At 35.1% G+C, this 21,673-nt stretch overlaps 2 protein-coding genes across 5 annotated transcripts; one reads left to right on the forward strand and one right to left on the reverse strand.

Moving 5' to 3' along the window:
• Positions 1 to 1,595: 1,595 nt before the first annotated feature.
• On the forward strand, positions 1,596 to 5,185 carry LOC142614006 (O-methyltransferase 1, chloroplastic). Its single transcript, XM_075786532.1, has 7 exons — positions 1,596 to 1,926; positions 2,462 to 2,613; positions 2,696 to 2,816; positions 3,104 to 3,228; positions 3,342 to 3,470; positions 3,565 to 3,729; positions 4,753 to 5,185. The coding sequence occupies exons 1-7, from the start codon at positions 1,746 to 1,748 to the stop codon at positions 4,822 to 4,824; spliced, it is 945 nt and encodes a 314-aa protein (XP_075642647.1). The 5' UTR covers positions 1,596 to 1,745; the 3' UTR covers positions 4,825 to 5,185.
• Positions 5,186 to 7,772: 2,587 nt separating this feature from the next.
• LOC142614270 (gamma-tubulin complex component 4 homolog) lies at positions 7,773 to 19,888 on the reverse strand. Of its 4 annotated transcripts, none has more exons than XR_012840391.1 (17): positions 19,608 to 19,888; positions 19,249 to 19,528; positions 18,413 to 18,549; positions 17,143 to 17,241; positions 16,869 to 16,989; positions 15,672 to 15,944; positions 15,361 to 15,441; positions 15,085 to 15,168; positions 12,953 to 13,039; positions 12,757 to 12,812; positions 12,421 to 12,618; positions 11,925 to 12,150; positions 11,040 to 11,128; positions 9,744 to 9,897; positions 8,537 to 8,659; positions 8,327 to 8,452; positions 7,773 to 8,222 (listed from the first exon to the last, which is right to left on the reverse strand). XR_012840391.1 is itself a non-coding variant. In XM_075786852.1 (17 exons), the coding sequence occupies exons 1-16, from the start codon at positions 19,736 to 19,738 to the stop codon at positions 8,384 to 8,386; spliced, it is 2,208 nt and encodes a 735-aa protein (XP_075642967.1). In that variant the 5' UTR covers positions 19,739 to 19,888; the 3' UTR covers positions 7,773 to 8,222; positions 8,337 to 8,383. The 4 variants fall into 4 exon arrangements, 2 of the variants coding, with proteins under 2 accessions (XP_075642967.1, XP_075642968.1); XM_075786852.1 differs by having other exon boundaries at positions 8,337 to 8,452; XR_012840392.1 differs by lacking the exon at positions 7,773 to 8,222 and having other exon boundaries at positions 8,398 to 8,452; positions 8,537 to 8,615.
• Positions 19,889 to 21,673: the final 1,785 nt, after the last annotated feature.

The following is a 21,673-nucleotide window of genomic DNA, read 5'->3' on the forward strand; positions in this document are numbered from 1 at the left end:
ACCATGCAGTCCTTGCAATGTGGTGTTTTGTTAGAATAATTTTTCATTTAGCTTTCCACCTCACATTTTTTTTTTGACATATTTCGAATTATAATAAAATTTTATTAGTAGGATATTACTATTTTCACTAAGTGTTTAACCTACCATTATCATTCTTCAAAAACATAAACGTGACAGCATAAATTTTCTCTGATATTTCCATAAGCCAACTTCAAATTAACATTATCTTATAAAAATTTTATCCTAACTCCAATGCATTGAAGAAACAAAAATTATAATTAAACAAACAATCAATTTATACCACATAATAACTAATTTCTCAACAACAAAAAAAACTAATTTCTAATTTTTATGACATTTACTCCATAGTCTAAATACTTCATCCCATAATTTTGTTATCGTAACATTACTTCATATTATTACCGTAAAGTATTTTGAAAATTCTATATAACTTTTTCACAACAGCTTACAGCATTATCCGCACATGGCACTGACCCATTACTAGTTTCTCACAGTAGCTTACCACATTATTAGTTGTGTTATTTGTCCTATTTATGACACAGACTAGCATAGTGCATGGATCATTTACTATAAAATTTTGTATATGAAAAATTTATTGCCTAAATATGAGATATAGCATGTTTCTCATTAAACAAACAAAAGAACTACTAATAAATGTGAATCTAAACACATACACTAAAAATATTATAGTTCTCCTTCAATAGAGAAGTCAATTTTTTTTTTATATAAGAAAACAGTATTTGAAATTTATGGTATCGCTTTGAGATAATTGTTTTTTTATCATTAATACAATATACTAATGATTTTTTTTTTTTTTTTGTGTTAGTGAAATTTGAATCTAAATTTCTTATTCCATGTAATAAAAATTTATCAATTAAGTTCACTAAATTTCACATATAAAGTCAATTGTTTACTTGAATAGTTTGGGTATAGGGATAGTTTTGGTTTTGTTATTGTTGTTGTTGTTGTGTCATGTGCATTTTATGCGCATAGTAAGATATGACATATCATCAATGGAACCTCTAAAGAACAAAAGGGTCTCCTCCATTGATCTATTTGTAGTGGTTTTATGACATTCTAAATTTCTTGCTAATTGTTTTAATGCCTTTCCTTTTTCTTTTGTGAATAGATTGGGCAATGTCACAGCCCATCTCCTAGCCCACTGGGGTGGCATTTTGAAACCAGAATGGGCTAATCTCCATCTCTTGTCCTCATGTTTTGGTTTTTCAAGTTGAAGGAGACAGTTCTAGGCCCAATAATGGTGCTCTTATGTACTCTTCTTTTGTAAGAACAGATAAACGACTGGTCGTCTAAATTCTTCACTTTTACTAAACTATTTGTCGTTGCCACTATGCATGTCTATTTGCCATCCTAGTGGAATCGATTCGATACACGGGCATTGAGAAATGGGTACAACTTCAACAACAGTTGCATTATCTCTTTACAGTTAAAGAATCAGTTAAGTTAGTTAAAAATCGTTATGGTGGTTAATAGTTTGTTACAACGGCTATCATGAGCTCGTTCTTCAACCAGTTAGTATAAATAAACATCTCACTTTGTAAAGAACTGAATCAATCAATCAGTCAATCAGGAACATCCACACAATTTTCTCTCATTTGTTTTCACTTTCTTTCCCTTCTCCGCTTTCTTCACTCTGCTTCTTTCTTTGCTCTACTCTGTTTGAGCTCTCAAACTCAGATACCCAATACAGAAATCTTTCAAAGATGGAAGCTTTATTGCGCTTCACAAGTCCACCAGCCATTGCTATCTTACGCCCACCATTGACATGCACCTCCAAGAAGAGAGTCAGCGGGTTGAGAGCGAAACTCGATGATAGCACTGACCCATTACTCCAAGCCGCCATTAATTCTGCTTCTCTTCGTTATCAGGAAGCCCATCGACCAGGTAAACTCATAACTTTCTCTGAGACATTTTGTCAAACACATAACAGAGAACTTGTTATTGTAGCCTTATGGCATTAGCTTCATTAATTCTTATTTGTCGTTTCTATAATTTTGTTGGGTCTTCATCTATTTTTAGATTATAATGGCCAAATGGGCTAAAGCTCATTGGTTCTTTGTAATCTTTTTGTACCCATATATCCTTGGGATTGATTTCGAATTAAAGTTAACATATGTGTCAAGTGGGCAAAGAAGATTTTTCAAATAACACCATGTTTATGGGCACTTTTCTAGTGCATTGGGAGTAATTGCACCTAAGCAAGTTAGTTTGGTTGCCAGCCTCTCATATAACTTTAAAGGGTTACTTACTACTATAAAGTGTTAACTCTGTATCCTTGAATGCATTGATACTCTGTGGAAATTCTTGCTTTAACATGAAGATCATTTTTTTCTTGGGAGCAAATAGATAAATTTTCTTATTGCAATATGTTTTTTTTCAAGTGGCGGGATATCAATGTTATTGTTGCTTGCATATGCAGACCCACTTTTTCTAGACACATATGCGGGTTGTTTTGTTCCTCCTCCTGTTCAGACGGATATCAAGCAACACTCAGACCATTATTGTCTTGCAACAAGATTTATTGATGATGCGTTGCTTCGTACAGTGAACCATATTGATGGATTTAAGCAGGTAGTTAATTAATTAAAATTCTAGGAAATTAGATAGTTTTCACCATGACAAAGTTTAATAGAGATTGTTTTTGTATGGGCAGGTTGTTTTGTTTACAGATGGCATGGACACTCGGCCTTATAGGCTTGGTTGGCCGGCTTCAACCTTGATATTTGATATATCCCCTGAAAAGGTTTTCAAAAGAGCAGCACAGAAGCTTCAAGGTTTGTGTCGTAACCAATATAAGTGGTGTATGATCTTTTAATCAATTTAACAATCATGTGTTAGTTGTAGTAAGTACATCAAACTGTTAGTGACGTCTTCTGGTTCTGGGTCTAGTTGCGAAATTAGTGTTTGCAGCAAAAGCATTACAATTTTTCATGCATGTCTTCCTGTCATAATTCTTGAATCTTGTGAACTCGGCAAATCAAGTGTATTTGATATGCCTTGCTTATTTTTTGAAACAAAAGAAGGCAATTCAGCTTGTTCTAACTTTCTTAAAATTCATTAGATATTGGGGCAAGAATTCCAAGAAACTGCTTGTTCTTTCATGTTCCAATGGAGTCCCTTGATATACAGCAAACCCTATGTGCAAAAGGTTTTACTGGTGATCGGCCAAGTATATGGGTCATCCAGGTGATTAAAGATTTAACGTCAACATCAATAACCACTTACAGTCATTTTCACCAAGAAACAAATATTTGAGTTGCTTAAGTAGGTGAGATAATTATTTGTCTATGAAATTATAGGGGTTTCCTGTGATGACTTTAGCCAATTTTGAGGATATTTTAGTTCTTGCAAGTAATTTGGCCATGAGTGGATGTTATTTCTTGGGGGAAATGCCAGCTTGGTTGACACAAACTGAATTTGGAACCAAGGTTAGATTGTTGTACTCTGAATAAAACTTAGTTTGGTTTCATTTTCTTCTCTTCCTTACGAAATATACCGCCCCTCTTCTTGTGTTTTGTGCAGTCAACTACAAGGCAATGGATGAACAAACTATTCATGAGCAATGGGTTCAAGGTGGACATGATTAGCTTTGAGGATGTTGCCAGGGATTTACACAAGCAATTAGCATTACGACATTACAATAAGATACTGTTTGCTGCAGAACAATTACGACTTTCTGATGATCAGGTAATTGTTTACACTAAATGATTTACGGTTTGATGCATAATAATTGTGGTTTTCTGGTGCTCATATAAAGAGAAACGGAGAAAGTTTTCTTCTAGTCATTTTGTGAAATGCCCTTGTTATGCGTAGTGATTTCAAAATGCCATATTATTTGAGGGAGAAATGCTTGGGATACTAAATGTTTTATTACAAAATAGTTACAAACTAACATGGCTGCTGAGTTTCGAATCACGTGTATTACTCACACCACCCCTAGACGTGCAGTTCATGCAAGTACACACTTCGAACTTGGCACCACTATTGGCAATGTCAATTTGTAGCTAAAAATTGTATTAAAACTGGTAATATCCAGCATCGCTCCTATTTCCAGTGATTTTTTTTGAACATTTTGATTTTTATTGAATATCTTCTCGAATTATTCCCAAAATTTTAACTAAATTTTATTGTTTCCCCTGATTGTCTGAAGTTTTCATGATCCCATTCTTATTTCTGTGAATAAAAATTTTCCTAATCTGACTGACTGCAGCTTTATATTCTTTAAGCACTGTTCCTGCAGCCCATATGTGTATATGACTGAATTAGATCTTCTAATTCCTAGGTAAACTGGCCTGCCTAAACTGGGTTGTCTCAAACATGACAGCTCTATTTGGGGATTAGCAATGTGGAAATAAGAGCTACATCAAAATTTTGCGCCGGTTTCCTCTTTGGACATGGGACAGTGACAAATCTAATGATTTTTTTATGACTCTACCGAATAAAGAGAATATAGCTACGTTAATATGAGAAAGAAAACTCATCAAAAAATATATATATATATATATGAGAAAGAAAAGTTCATTTTCTACATCATAATCTCTTTTGTGCCTAAAATGGTATGCTGTGAAGTGTTGCAAGGATATGGTGCTTCTGTAGAACACCAATTTTGCAATATGTATTTGATTTGCCAACTGACATTTATTTGCACAGGCTACTTATGAAAAATATAATGGGTTGAGTTATCTAATGAATTTACATTTTTCTTTTCAGATGAAAGCTTTTTGGAAAGAATTTCAGAGGTTGGAGGAACAAGGGGATGAAGATGGGTTCGAAGAGCTCTAATAAGTGAAGATAATGTTTTGTTAGACAACAATAATGTTCCTTCCTCATTTTTTTCTTTTTTCTTTTTTTTTTCTTTTTTTTTTTGTGTCATGGATTCAGCCACCTTATTGTACATGTTTCAATGTCTGGCTCCCCCGAGGTGGTGGACTCTGGTTCAAACAATAACGATCTCTAATGCCAAAAGAGAGATGCAAGCACAAATGCTCAATAATGCAAGAATGCAAGAGTTAGGGAATGATGTAGTACATAGGTGTCATCCTATATACATCATGTAATACATACATAGTTTCATGATGAAGTTGCGTCATGTAATACATAGTTTCATGATGACTAGAAGAAGTTAAAAATACATGGTATTGGGAATATAGCAAAATGTTCTATCTTTTACTCCAAAAAGTTTACATTTATTGTTGTTACATTCTTGTTAAGCCATATCAATATAGCATTTTGGTTCATTTGGTCTGTTTGGGTCCATTTTGTACTAATTAGGCCTTAAATTGATTTGTAGTTTTTTTTTTTTTTTTGGGCTCAAAATTCAAATTTTTTTCCTTCTTAATTTTTGGAATTGAAAAGTATGAAATTTTATTGTGGTCAAACTCTTTAGTTTTGGGCTAAAATATACCAACAAAATAGACATTAGAAATTAGATATATAAACCCTAATAATAATAATAATAAATATTAACAAGATTACCTTATAATTTAAGTTTTAATAATATAGACACTATACTTACATTTGGAAAGAAAAAAAAAATGTTACAATTCTAAACTTAATATAGCATGCTACATGTATTCTATAGAATGGGAGTGTACATTTTTTTTTCAATATTCTTGGATGGGGTGTACATATTCAAATTAGTCAACCAATTATGGCATTTTTTTTAAAAGTTTTTTTAAATAACATCTTTTCGATTTATATAAAACTTTTTTTTTTTTTTGAGGAAACAGTAATACATGCACTATTGTTGAACAATACACACACATATTGTTGAACAAAAATATTATATGTTTCATTATATAAAAATATAAAATTCGTTTAAATAATATATGCACTATTTAACCTACAAATTTTACGTTATATTTTTCAAGTATCACTTTAATTTGCGACTATTTACTATTAAATGTCCAAATTATTTTTTGTTGTGGTGCATAAGTTGTCCCTTTACTCCATGAGGATACCAAGACAATAAGTTTTATATCCAAGTATATTAAAAAAAAAATTTATAAGACAGACATATATCTTTTCTTTTTTTGAAGATTAGAAAATATGATTTCTTCATTTCTTGTTTGAAAACAATAGACTTAGATTATCCAAAAATAATAATAAATAACACCGGAACAATATCATGCTATTCTTAAACCCCCTCAAACCCAAACCTGCCTTGAATTCACAAATCATAAAGTTAAGACTATCCCGTCATGCCTTATAGCTATAAAGTACAAACCCACTGGAAATCACTTTTATACATACAAAAATCACGTATTCAATGTTTTTTTAATTTAATATTTGCATCAACAAAGAGTAGGGATGGCAAAATTGGACATGACTTGCAAACCCGACACGACACCACACGAAATTAGCAAATTATGAGTTGAGACTTAATGGATTCGTGTCATATTCAGGTTGACACAACGAACCCGTTTGATAAACGGGTTGGGTTAGGGTTCAACCTATGAAACCCGTGTAACCCGTCTGACCCGTTTAATTAAATGAAAATTTACCAATATACCATTCAAACTATAGGTATATAAACTTATTAGTTATTGTAGTTTATTTTCTTTGGCGTATTGTGATTGATTATTTATAATATTGAGATATGCTTTTGTTTTGAATGATTATTTATTATATAATTACTCATTAGTTCTGAATTTTATATTTAAAATATTTATTTGCTTGTTTTTCCATAAATATTTTTCTTCATTTTGATAAAATTAGATAAATAGATCGACACAACTGACTCGTTTAATAAATGAGTCGTGTTAGAGTTGAGAAATATTGACTCGTTTAATAAATATGTCGGGCTAGTATTAACCCATACAGTCGGATACGTATAAGTTAACACGACACGAACCCGACACGCGAACACGAATGGCCATTCCTAACAAAGAAAGAGAGAGGACTGCAAAACCGGAAAAAATGTGAATACCCAAGACTGGTCTGGTCACCAAAGAGTCAACCTTCGGCCTTTATTTATTTATTTATTTATTTATTCTTTATCCTTGAGATAATTTGTTTTTGACATTATAGAAATTTGTACATTTTTCGAAGCAATGGGATCTTTTTTAGAACTATACATTTTCTTGTTTAATATTTCTTGGGATTGAAAAACTCATTTTTGCAAAAATTTTCATTAATTTTCTTAATGAGAAAAATCTTTCATCAATTTATAAACCCTCTTATCCAGGAAAAAAGATTATGTCCTAAACCTTGACGAGATATATGACTTGTAACTTTACTTTGATCTTCTGTTAAATCGTTTAGAAGCTTGTTTTGGAACTTTTAGATCCCTTCCATTTATCTAGAACTTGAGAAAATCTGGAAGGCCTTGATTTGAATAGTCCCTGATTTGGTGCACAATATTTTTCTCACGCAGAAGATTTTCTAGGTTTGATGTAGGTTTTCAGAAAGTTTGATAGGACAAAGTTAAATAAGACAGCTTAAATCCAATTCGGGTCTTTTTCACTTAAGGCGAACATGTTTGGTACTAATCCAATGCTTGCAATCAATTTATGGAGGCACACATGAATAACTTAGATCCACATGAAAGGTAGACTCCAGCTTTTAGACGATCCCTTCTCTCCAAATCATGGCAGATAAATGAAGGAAAGTAAATAAAATAACAAACCAATACAAAACCCAAAAAAAAAAAAAACTACAGAACAATTTCGTGCAATTCTGTAATCCCCCTCAAACCCAGCCTTGAATTCACACATCTATAGCTACAAACGTAACAAACCCACTAAAAATCAATTTTATATATACAAAAAATCACGTATTTAGAAAATAAATAATTTTTAATTTAATTTTTGCATCTACAAAGAGGACTGCAAAACCGTTAAAAATACCATCTGAATATGCCCAGGACTGGTCCGGTCACCAAAGAGTCAACCTTGGGCCTACAGGCACATGATGCTACCTGCCAAGACTACTACCTAAATGGCTGAAGGATACTTTACCATTAAGACCAACAACCAACAAGCTCAGCGCAAGAATACACCCAAGGCCTCAAGCCGCCACCAGAATCCACACCTCACCTTCAAGGGACCCTCACTGGATAGTCAAATGATAAAAAAGAGCCCATTAACCTAAGCCAGCTACCAAAGCCCCCACGTGATGATAATTGATAACCAGAAAATCATCAAGCTGATGACAGACGTGCATATCCTTAGAGGCACCACCTAAATGTCAAAGAAGTTGGCCATTTCAGAATCTATCCTCAGACTAGCATTAAATAAATCATTGCCACTTGTCCTTCAACGGAAATAAATAAATATGAATTTACCATTGCTCACATGGCAGTAATCTTGAAATTAGCAATAAGCCTGCCACTGAATTTAGGCTATTGTTGATTTAAAGCGGGAAGTGCTGGGCGTGGTCTAACAACATTCAGTACACCTCTTGCAGTTGCCTGTTAAGAGAGAATCAATATTTTGTCAATAAATTATAGGGCTAATGTGAAGAATATCTGGAGGAAACATTCATAAGGGAATACCTCAAAAAAGGAATTAAAGTTTAGACGCAAAAGAAAACGTCTCAGAAATGGAGCCCGCTGACTTCCAGCAAGTCTGCTACTGCGCAATATAGTGTATAAGGAGTTCGATTTCTTGTTAAATTCCTGTAAGAAGTAAAAGGGAACACTAAAATATGAAAAATCACTCCAAAAATTTTGAACATATGTTGTGTGACAGACACAACAGGACCTGCACCCACTACTAATGAAGTGCTAATTACTTAGTAAAAATCAGATGGGCAAACCAAGTCATGTGGCACCAAGACAATCTAGGGAAAATTCCAGTGACATGTGTTAGTCCTTTTTGCCAGATTTAATATAATGTAATAAAAAATGTTTATATCCATTCTACCCTACACTACCCATTAGATCAAAGAGCCCCTGACTGCCTTCAACTAGTCATATTACAGAGTCCTTACTCATTGAACATTCAAATAGCTTCTTGAATAGAAAAGAACAAAACATCTATTCTTCAGTTAACACTACAATTTGTATGCAAGCTTTCTGTTTTGGTTTCTTGATTTATATGCTTCAATCATAGCTTGATGTGTCACCAACTCACCATGATCAGCCCCAAAGGTGAGCCGTTGCTATGTATTTGTCCTAATACCACTTAGCAAAGCATATTTTGGAAATGGAGTTCACAGATCAGTGTATGCCATGCTTAAAACATCAAGACGTGGAATTTACATCTCTCTCTCTATCTCTCTCTCACTCACACACACACAGAGTAAGGGAAAGAGAGGTAATAGTGGAATGGGCACAGCAGATTTTGGATTGGCACTGATAAATCCTACAGTTCTCAACTCCTTTGCAATCATAATTCTACTTGTACTGCAGTCTGCCATCTCTCAGTTGAACAGGGGATAACTTTTGATGCAGTCAGGAATTCCAGCTATGTTGCTTAAGAAATGGGGATTGCTTTAGAAACACATCTTCCATGATATGCAAAGGTCACATCTCATGTTCACAGCTGCAGGGTTGCAACAGTCACTTTGAAAAACTACATATAATCGTTTTTCACAGTGCAATAAATACAAGTTTGAGACAACTGGGCCAAGTTCAATTGATGGTTCAAACTCAAAGCATGAAGAAAAATGACCACTACTAAATGAAATGCTTATTTTCTCTATTATCATTTATACATGCAGCATCCATAATCATATTAGAGAGAATTTAACTAAGGTACCTCTGTTATATGTTCCAGTTCAGATGTATTTGAACCATTTTCTTGGTTTTCTATCTTCCAGCAAAACTGCAAGCAAAGTTTCATTATGCCATCCAGTATCCTTGACACAGAGCCAATATCCAAGAAAGATTGTGAAATTAAAGCTGACAAGTACCTGTTAGAAAATTTAAGAATTATGAAAACATCAAAGCTGTAATCTTCATTGTCTGTGCAGAATATATATATATCAAAAACTGAACTATCAATAATAGCTATGTGGAACAAAAGCATCCCTACACCAAATGAGTCAAGCAAAGAAAGAAAAGCAGAGCTACTTCCTTGAATAAGATACCACAAATGCTTGGGAGAGATACACATGCAATTTCTTTTCGTAAATAGCAAGATCTTTCTCTAAAGATCTGTTTGTTTCAGTAGAACATATTTTCCAGTATTCCCTACTACAGAAAACAAACATCAATGGAAAACTAACCATTTAAACTACGAAAACCGCCCCTTTTGAGTGGTATACGTTTTCCAGAACATTACAAAGCTCATAAACCAACCACTTCAACACTCTCACTCTCACCTGCACACCACAGACCACACACCAACCAACAGTAACACTGCTCTCTCTCTCTCTCCTCGGCTTGGTCCTAAAGGCAGAGTTGTTAACCCCAACATCACCATGTCACCCAACATGGAATTCGTCATCACTGACCTCATCACCAGTATTTTCGTAAAATACTAGGACTCCTTGCCGATTTGTTTCACAAGGGCCATTTTGTCATCATTGAAGGCTTCATCAAACACTTTGTGGAGGAGATCAGGAAGGAGGTCTCAATAAAAAGTGAATCAAAAGCAACAAATTACTTGGAATTACAAGAAATGTTAATGATTTTCCACGCATGCAAAATAGCAAAAAATGCTTTCTAGCTCATTTTCAAGGTCACAACTAAAACACAGGAAGACAAGTCAGTTTTCCTAAAAACGTTTTCTAGAAAATGAATCACTTTTAGGAATATATTTTCTGGTGAGACAAATAGAACGTTACATCTGTAAGGACATCTAATTGGAATTTGAAAAGAAATGAGACCCATTAAACATAGGAACTGCACAATCATGCATCTGGCCCCAAAAAGGCATTCCATAATTGTAACAGAAACAAGCAGTATCCAATTCTGTTGAATATTTTTAGTCATTAGCGATTGTATACATTTAAGACAATTAAGCAAACAATAACACTAAAGAGTTCCCAGAGTAATATAGAAGATTATAATGCAGAAGCAATTTGCAAAGACAACCATTTGTTTTACTTACTCTTGATGAAAGGCCACGAGTTCAGTAAAGTCATGAGAATCTTGAATATGAGCTTGCAAAACATTCCATTGAGATTCTATAACATCCACCTAAAATAGAAACATGAAAATTTTAAAAGGGATAGAGAACTCATAAATGATCAATGAGCATAGAGAAATCACAAACTACATGATTTAGGTTTAAAGAAGAGAGAAAAGCATACAGTTACTAGAAAAGAATGGGCACTTTCTCCGGATTATTCAAAGAGCACTAACTGACGTGAAAAGTATAAACATCTGAAGTAACTTGATCAGTTTCCCATTCAACCAACTTATGCAGCATATTGATATAGAAAATCATTCAGAAATAAATTATATTCAACTATTCCTTAGTTGTAATTATAACCATTTCTCTTGTTTCTTATCTAGTAACATGCCATAGCTGGGAAAGCCTACTTAGGATACCACAAAAGATTGATTTGATTGGTGTGTACATGACTACATTCCATATGTAATTAACAAATGCATATCTATCTTCTTTCGTCAAAAAAAAAAAAAAAATAGCATATCAATCGATACTTGAGAAGTCTCATATGCACCATTGTATATCATCTAATAGACATCTCATATGGGTCATTATTTTATATTCACTTTTTTTATCAGACCGAGTCTGGATCAGATCCTGTGTCTCTGCATCAGCACATAACTCACCATCACCCTTAATGTAAATATTGAGCAAACGGCTTAGAATATAAATGGATGGGTTTTTCATATTTTCTTTCTTCTGTAAATATATGGTAAAACTGTAAAAGTACCATTAGTATAGAATACTTTTTTCCCGGCTTGGCTTGTTCCAATCTCCGTAAAGATTAATATAGAAGTGAAATGTAAAGGCATCAAAAATGACCTGGATATAAAATTGAAGATTTCTGATCAAGAATGCCATATGTTCTCTAACACGCCACATTGGTCTAAACCGCTGCCTTCGCTGCTGAGATACTGGGCGATTCACACGGTCATTTCGACGATTGGCAAAATCTGTGTGATCTTGATGCATCACAGAGGCCCATGATTTCTCCAACTCCATTTGTGTTCGCTTCAGCCGCAACAAATATTGGAAGACCCTGCGATACCTGGAGCACAATCATTGTTAACATGTGTATAGATTAACAGCTCCACAACTAACAAGTACTTTTCAACTAATTAACAGCTCCACAACTATCAAAAGTATTTTTCAACTAAAAGTACTTAGTTGAAAAGGCTCCTCTTTTTGCTCCTTCATGTAAAAGAAAAAATTTAAAAGATTCTTGTTAAAAAGTTCCAACTTTATTAGCTATATCAGAACAAAGAAAGAAGGAAATAGAAAATGGCATCCACGAGTTACAGGAGCAGTAGAGTCTTACTTTGAGAGCACTTCTTGAGTAAAGAACAACTCTAAGGGCCAATCGACAGAGTATTCAAGAGCAATACCATCCCATCCATCAAGGGACATCTCTGAAGAAGCACTTGACAAAGCAGAACTTGAGTTTCCATCTGCATAATCTTTTGGTTTTGGAATGTCTACTTGGGAGGATTTGACCGTGAATCCAAATGAAGGCATCCTAGAAGAAGTAGAAATTTAAATGAGTACATATAATTGTCAAACTTTAAAATGAAAGGATATGACTGACAGAAAAATGGTTTTACAGTCAAGTTTTTAGGTAAATCACTGAGTATGAATAGTCAATCTTGGATCTAACCGCAATGATACTCTCAGATAGTATTTGTCTTCCTCACTGATAGTCTTTAGTGCAGCCTGCATTGCAATCAGTACCAATGAATGTGTTTCCAACCATCAGTAATAAATGTGAAACGTACACAACATGTAAGAATAGACAAATTTGCTACATCAATGCCTATAATCACATGCACTAGAAATCACTTATGCTAACTTACCAGCTGAAATGGGACCATAAGATCAGCTTCAGCAGTAGACTGGCGAGGAGGCAAACGCATCAATTGACGACTCTCCTCAAGAAAGCACTGTAAAAATCATGTCTTATCCAACATTTAGATATCCACAAGAATTCAATAAAATTGCATAGCTGTTTATCTACACAAGTTTTTTTTTTTTCTTCAGTAAGTAAAAATTCCAATTGTCATAGTATAGTAAATTTTGTGCCAATGAGCTATAGCTCAACTGGCACTTCCTTCTCCATAATAATTGGTTGGAGGTGAGGTCGTGGGTTCAATTTCAAGTCCCACTGGATGCTTGCTTACCAATCAAGTGTGTGTGTGTGTATATGAGACGGGTTCAAGTTACACCTAATGTAACTTAACCAAAGTTACACATTTTTTAAACTGTCCGTTCCTATTTGATCTAACAAGTCAGAAAATCACCATTTATTATGTCATTAAATAAAGTCAGCTTAAGTTTGACACCTTGGTAAAAATTTTCTATTCCCGAAATCATCTCTCTCTCTCTCTCTCATAAGATTCAGCCTCTTGACTATCTTGAAGAGATACTTACAGAACACTAAGTTCTTCAATGGTTAATGGTCAGAATTGGCCTATCTTCATGACTTCTTGCTGGACTTGGGGGTGGTTTCAGATTCAACCAAGCAGGTGGAATGGCTATAATAGAATATATATATATATATATATATATATATATATATATATATATATAAATATATATAAAACTCTAAATTGATATTCTCCTTTGCTTGTGTACATAATTCTCCACAGTGACTTCAAATGCACAAATTTGTTTTACCCAGAGAACAGAACCAACCAATTAATAATAAAACCCATCTGGATGCAAATAGTCCATTAATATCTCAGCTCTTCCAACCAAAAAAAGAAAAAGAAAAAGAAATCACAATCCAAAGAGATTCTATCTGATTAAGAATTTTCGAATTTGGATTCTGTCTTTATTAGACAGAAACATAAACTGAAATAAGCACAAATCACCCATGTAAAAATGGGCATAAGAAAACCAAAACCCATGAAAGTGACCAATACTTTCCAAGCAGGTTACCCAAATATAGAGCCAAACACATCCAAGCTGAACCAAAATAAAATCAAATGCCCCAATCCCTTTAGATCTAGATCCTTTGCCAGATCCGGTTCTTCTGGGTCGAAGACAAAACTGTGTTCTAAAGATTTTAGTTTTACTTACAAAGAGGAAGAGAGAGTGATAGGAAAGAAGTGTTTGGAATAGAAAATTTTAACGAGAATGGCTTATTGCTGATGTGTCAAACTTAAGCTGACTTTATTTAATGACATAATAAATGGTTTTTTTCTAACCATTAGATCAAACAAGAATAGACGGTTTAAAAAATGTGTAACTTTGGTTAAGTTACACAAGGTGCAACTAAAGTTTTGTGTCACATGTATAGTCATTCTTTTTATAACACATGTATAGGAACTTCTATTCAACCAGAGATATACCAAATACAAGACATCTATAAACAACAAAAGGTTCAAGAATAAAATGGGCAAAAGAGGTGTCAATACTCCATTATCATTATCATAAATCATTTGTAGCAATGTTCATATTTATTAACTTTACAGTATCATCCAAAAGTTTCATACAAATTTCACAAGTGGATGTGCAAAAATTGGCATGGCATATAATGCCATTAGATAAATAGTTTGAGGTACTCATTGCTATCATATATAAGCAAATGAGAGCAAACATCGTACATTTAGCGTGCAAATCATGACATTTCCCATATTGGGATTCAAACAAATCCATATCAGACATATGGGAAAAGATTCTCAAAGCATTGCCACAACAATTTCATGAAGAGGATCCTCCTCCTCCTGAAGGCAACATATGCAGATTAACATGCAAGGTTAATAAAGCAAATGTATCAACTACATTCATTAGTCCTTTCTAAGAAGCAGCAAAATCTTGATGAGCACAAGCCCTAGTACAGCAAAAATATGATCTGTTTGAAAAGTTTGAAAGGGACTGGTGACATGGACTAACCTCCCCATCATAAGATTAATATAAAACATAGCACCCATAAGAGTAGTCCAATAAAAATGCAAAAAGAGCAAAAAACAGATTCATATTTTACCTGGAAGAAATCTCCTTTTGCTAAGAGAAAATAGTCTTTCAGGGCCTTCAGGTGGCCATTCAAGTCAGCGCGTACAACCACAAGCTGTAGAAAAAGATGGAATACTTTTTATGTAGATGCTCTAATGGTTCTAATGGTTCGTTTAGATTGAGGGGGAGGGAGGGAGAGTAGAGTAGACCCAAAATTAGGCTATTTTCAGCCAACTCTACTCTACTCCCCCTCAATCCAAACGGGCCCTAAAAGATAAAAACAACCAAATTTTTGTCACATTCAGACCTGCCAAAGATGACTGGCAGCAATAGCCCGAATAGAGTCAACAGCAGACTCAAATGATCTTTTATGAAACTCAGATGATTCCTGCACATAATGAACAGGTTATTTACCTTTAAAATTTTGGCGTTTCAAGGGGGATACCATCCATTACAAAGTATATATAAAGTCTTCCAAGTCAGTGCATTGACTACAGTTAAGACTGGATATTATTTTGTGCAGTAAACAAATAAAATCACCCTCTCCACATGTAAATATCCATCAAAAGTGGGGTTGCACACAATAAATATGTTACAGGGTACTGTGGTGCAAACAACCTTTAGATCTAGAAGCATAGCTTCAATCTTATCTGCCTCAGTTTGTGGAAGTAATTCTTCTCCCATCAGTTTAGCATCCATGAGAGGCTCTTTTTGAAAAGAAAAACGGCCCATTAATCCCTGAAGCTTCTGAGAGCCTCTTGGCATCTGCTGATGATATAAAGCATCCTCACGCCGAAAGGAGGGGCTTGGATTTCGAAGAACCCTGATGGCTTTGCCAGCAAAAAGAATTGATTCTGCAACACGCATGTGGATGTACTCAGGCAGCATATCCTGCAAAATAACACAGAAAGATTAAATAACTTGGGAAAGCAAGAAAGTTCCAATGATCAGTGCCTTGGTGCAAAAGAGAATGTAAAGTCAAAAAATTGATAAGTGAAGAAAACTTTCTTTAAGAAATGAAAAAAAGAAAAAGAAACACCATTATTTCCTAGTCATTGCACTTCCTTCAACTCCTCAGGAAGTGAGCAAGATGTCATAGATAGATATCAAGCAATTGCAATATAAGTAGGAGGGCACTCTTCGTGGAAATCTTAGTTCATTTTTATAGGCTATCAGTCACATTATGAAGTACCATTTCCTTTGACTCATAAATAACTTCATGTTATGTCTAGCATAGCCATAGTCACACTGACATATAGAGTACCTAAACATGTTGGCTGATATAGAGTATAAACATCCCTAACATGGCTCAGACTTAGCTTGTAAAGCATAGCCTATTGATGAAATCAGATACTTGGTGACAAATAACAAGTACAAATACTCTACAAAATAAAAATTATGCAAAAGGTCCAATGATCAATTATGATTGCTCATTTCTAACCCAATGCCAGAACTATTTAACTCTACTTAGCAATCTCATTGCAACATATAAAGAAAATCTACAAAACAAAAACAGCAACGACATCTGCAGCATAATTTCAGACAAAATGTTATGGTATAACCATCAGTGCTTTTCTGGTACACACCACTGATTAAAGATAACAGTGAGCATGCCTGTGAGAACTTCTAATAGAATATCCAGCTTGATTAACAAAAGATTGAAAAGAAAAAGTGGAAAATCTAGCCAATATATATTATTAAGTCAATAACATTCATTATCCAAATCTTAACAAACTCCCATCAATACACTAATTGAGTGGTCATTGAAATATAGGAAACATACCAAAATTTAGAAGATAATAGTTCAAAAAATACCAAAGAAATATGAAATCCCAAGTGCCAATCTGTCAAAGATGTATCATCGGTTGATAAGCGAGCCAACTTCTCAGGTATATCAGGAAGAGATGAGCCATGCTCTACATCTGTATCCTCCTGCCTGCAAAGTTAAAAACAATATAACCAATTTCAGGTTCATAAATCTATAATGGATGCATATATCAGTCATAGGAATATCCAAAAATGGAAAATTGGCTGAACCTAATTAGTATATTCTTATTGGCTACAGGAAACATACTTCTTTAGTCATTACCTCCGAATGAAAAACTCTCCATGCTGGTCTTGAAGAATCCCATAAACCATCCACGAAGCAAGTTGGTTATACATGACCTGATGCCCATGCCAAAGAAGTCTATACTTTGGACATACAACAACCAACAAAGATGAACATCATCAGCTCAGCATACATTTTGCAAGTTGATCAACTAGACTCATTTTCCATACATATAATATATTAAGAACTGATTCTTTTTTCTTTTCTCTTTTTTTCGATAGGTAATAAAGAAATATTTTTATTAAGAATCAAGAAAGCTCAAAAGATAGAGCTTCCTAAAGAATTGCAACCATAAGCGTAAATGTAATACACTCAATTAATGTGTTACAAGAAATCTCCCCAGTATATCACACCATTTAAATAAAATGTGCAAAAACTACAGTTTAGCTCTATAAGGATTTCTCAATACCCTCAAGTATTCAACCATTCCACTCGTCCCAAATCAACCACACAAGACACATAGGGTCACATTCCATGTTAAACTATTCCTAAGTCTCCCGTATAGTCCCTTCCAGCAACATTAAATATCAGTCATTTTTGGTCCATCATCAACTGCAACCCCCAAAAGCCAGGGAAAAAAATAACTGTAACTGTGAGCAACTGCACAGTGTAGCAAAAGATGACCCACTGATTCATTGCTTGCCTTACACACACAACACCAATTGATCAATGGTATAACCCCCCTTAAGAAGATTGCCTATGATCAAATTTTTGTTTAGCATTGCTGCGCACACAAGGGATGGTACTTTCTTAGGCACGTGAATAGAACAAAGGCATCTCCAGGGAAAAGGCTTTCCTGCTAGCATTTCTCAAATGTTCATAATTAGATTGAAAACTAAATTCACCATTGCTATTCCATACCCAGTAAGTGCCTCCAGCAAATGGCAGTTTGGTGTATAAGAAATCCATTAAAGAATCCACCCCCTCCATCTCCCAATCATGAAAATTACAAACAAACCTCATATTCCAATAGCAGGGCCAGTCGCCCCCTCCTACACTCACCATGGAAGACACAGAAGCATCCTTGTTTTCAGCAATCAAACACAGATCGGAATACAATTCCTTAAGAATGGTCCATATTTAAGTTATGCAGATGTGATTATACATCTCAATGCCATCCTAACAATAAGGAAATGTACTATAAACATTATAAAAAAAAATTTTAAAAAAAATTGTACCTAAAGAAAAGACATAATTATCATCAATGTCAAGTAATTAATAACTAATCAATTTGCCAAAACATGCATACCTCTGAATGCAAGTCTGCAACTCAGGCACTCCACAGTGGCACCGCTTGTGTAACAGGTTAAGAAGCTGACCTCCACGAATATTATCACGCTCAATTTCCAAAATCAGCTCATACAAAGGCGGCAAAAGAACAAAAAACTGCAGGGGGAAAACAAACTATAAGAACAATATGAGATCAAAATATCAACTATTCACCCTAGCATCCAAAATTAACAACACCAACAAAACCTTATTTAACATGTATACTTTTTCTGCATTGTGTTCTATCCAAAGTCATAGTCTCTGTTAATTCCTTAATTAACGTGTCATTTTTAACTACTTCTACTAATGTTATTTATTGTCTTCCTCCACGTTTTTTTTTTTAATTCGCTCAAATTGAATCAGCTCACTCTTACTTCTAACTAGTGCATTGATCGCTCTCCTCTCTCCTGAACATGACCAAACCATTTCAAGCCCAATAATTTGTTAATTTTAACATTCATACAAAAATTAGCAAGTTATAGCGTCGCACTAAAAATAAACTCGAATTAAGGTGTTGATACCCTAAAAACAAAATTCCATTTGGAAATTACTTATTTCTGGTAGCTTATTTGCATAAGTGAGTAAAAAACAAAATAAATAAATAAAAACTAGCTTATTTTCAAAAGCTTAAACATAGTGTAGACCTAAAAATAGTACATAAAATAAGCAAAAACTAGCTTATAATCAAATGTCAAACGGAGAAGGACCTCATAGTTTAGATTTGAAAGAGATACAATTAACACTAATTAACATGTTACATACTTAAAAAATAAAAAAATAAGGAGAGAGAGAGAGAGAGAGAGAGAGCGAGAGGACCTTATTGAGGCCTTGAGTGACAGTAGCCAAGATAGGGACAGTTTCGGCCAACAATTTCTGCTCAACGTGGAGCACGGCGGACCTGTAGACTGAAAGCATTTCCACGACGCCATTTGCAATGGCTCTACGGTACACGCTAGCGGGATTCTTCGAGGAAGAGAGTTCCAAAGGAGACTCATTTTTCGCAGATCTTATCCAGCTTAAATTCCGAGACTCGGTAGCGAAACGATCAAGCTCTCTGTAGTAAAACCCTAAGGTAATTATCCTCTCAATTAGATCCCTGCAAAATTTAATCAAAAATGTGAGTCACGGAAATTGGAAAAAATGACAAGGCTTACTGTTTGAGATTGGTAGCGTACCGATCGCTGGGTTGAATGAAGGAAATATCGGAGGCGAGCTTGAAAGGGCGGTCGTCGGAGTTGGAGTTGGAGTTGTGGATGATGAGATCGCCGGTGTAGCCCAAGAGTGCGAGTAAGAGCTCGTGGAGCATTGTTGGTTTTTTGCTTTGACTTTATGGTTTATGATGTTTTGAATAATAAGGACTCACACTTACTCATTCAATCTGGACTGAAGTGGATAGAGGGAACAGGTTTTGAATTCGGTTTAGTTTTGGGCTCCAAAAACTGAAATGAAATTTGCCGGCTGGAATAGCAGGTTGCCACGGTTTTGTTTTGTTTTGGTATTTTTAGAAAAAGGTAATGTTTATATCTTATTGAAGGACCGAAGTGGATTGAATTAGACCAAATGAGCCAAATTAGACCGAATAAAACTTGAGTGGACAGAATGGACTAAATAGGAATGAATGGAGAGAATAGGACCAAATTGAATCGAAAATGACAAAATAGACCGAATAGAACTAGGGATGGTAATTTTGCCCCGCCCCACCCCACTTAACCCGTTGCGGTGGGTCTTCTTTCAAACGTTGGGCTGCGCTGCCTCCTGCTGCTCTGAGCCCAAGTATTTTAGGTAGGAGAGTTGGGACTGGTCCAATTGCAACTCACTTTGGTCCGGCTTATGCACAAACTGTGCCCCTTTTTTTTATATAGAAACTATGATCACATGCCCATCGCAGGCGTAGCTATTACAACAAAATTATGACAGGCGAAATGTAATAAAATAAAGAAAAGAAATGTGTTTGTTGTTAGACAAGGTAAATAAATGATCCTTAACTAGAATGGAGAAATCAGCAGAAAACGCATCATAAATAGAACAGTAGAAACAAGAAGGGAAATAATAATGGTAATTAAATCAAATAAGGAAATAAAGAAAAAGAAAAAAGATTAATCTGCTGTGTTAAGTTGTGTTACAAGACCAAGACCAAGGAGGAAACCACTTTCTCAATGTGAATAGCCTCTTCGAAAGATCTTGTCGTATAAATTATTCACTTTGAGGGAACAAGCTTGAATGGTTTGTGCCTAGAAGAATCATTTTTCCTCAATAGAGATTAGGCCTTTAGAGGGAGAGAAGGGATTGGCCTATTGGTGCATACCTGCCGTACTACACTCTCTGTTTTTCTTCCTTATTCTCTGATTCTCATTTTTCTTTTCTTTCATAGTGTTTACTCATGTAGTTTTGTGGTGATGGTGATATTGTTATTCTCTCCTGGTGATTGCTACTATTGTGATTATGTTTTTATATCCCCCTCTGTGCACGGCAAGAGTCCTATATATACTGCCTGCCGTGACTGGTTTTTACCATTTTAGTCTTTAACTGCTTTTGTCTGGATTTGGGTGTTCTTACCGATCACTCATTCGTTTGTCAACTGCCCAGCCACCACCACTTACTTGTGTTGGCTGTGCCACTACCCATTACCAGACAAAGAAAACTCATTTGTTTGCTTGCTCACCGTAGCATTCTTATCCACCACAGCGTGGGTATTCTCTATTATTATCTCTCATGGCATGTACCTAGTGGTTCCAACTTATCCTTCTTCTTTTGGATGGTATGTCATCACAGTACGACATTTCCCCCAAAAGAGTTTGAGCGGGAACCCCATAATAAGCTTTCCCTTCCTCCCCACCGCCAAACCATACCCCCTCTTACCTTTGACCCATGATCCACCACTCCTGTATTGGCTAGGTACAGGTTGGTAGTGTTTGGGTCTTGCGCGTGCTCCTCTTCTGTGTACATCAAAAGCTTGTCTGCTGCTCATGCGTTTGTCATGGTCTAGAGGTCCATCTGTGCACTCTATAGCCTATCCTTGACCTTTTATGGCGCGAACTGTCTTTTGATTTTCCATTCTTTATTGGCTTGCTCCTTTCAAGAGCTGGGCCTTGCTTGATTGTGGGTTCTCCCCTCCATTCTTTGCTCCTTCTATAATCTTGTTGTCATTCCTAGCATACTACTCTGCTATTCCTGCTATGGTGTTATTTGACCCGCGCCCGTTGGGCCTTTTTTGGGCCTGCTGCACGTTCTTCTCCCAATT

Source organism: Castanea sativa, chromosome 10, assembly GCF_040712315.1.
Source record: "Castanea sativa cultivar Marrone di Chiusa Pesio chromosome 10, ASM4071231v1".
Taxonomy (NCBI): domain Eukaryota; kingdom Viridiplantae; phylum Streptophyta; class Magnoliopsida; order Fagales; family Fagaceae; genus Castanea; species Castanea sativa.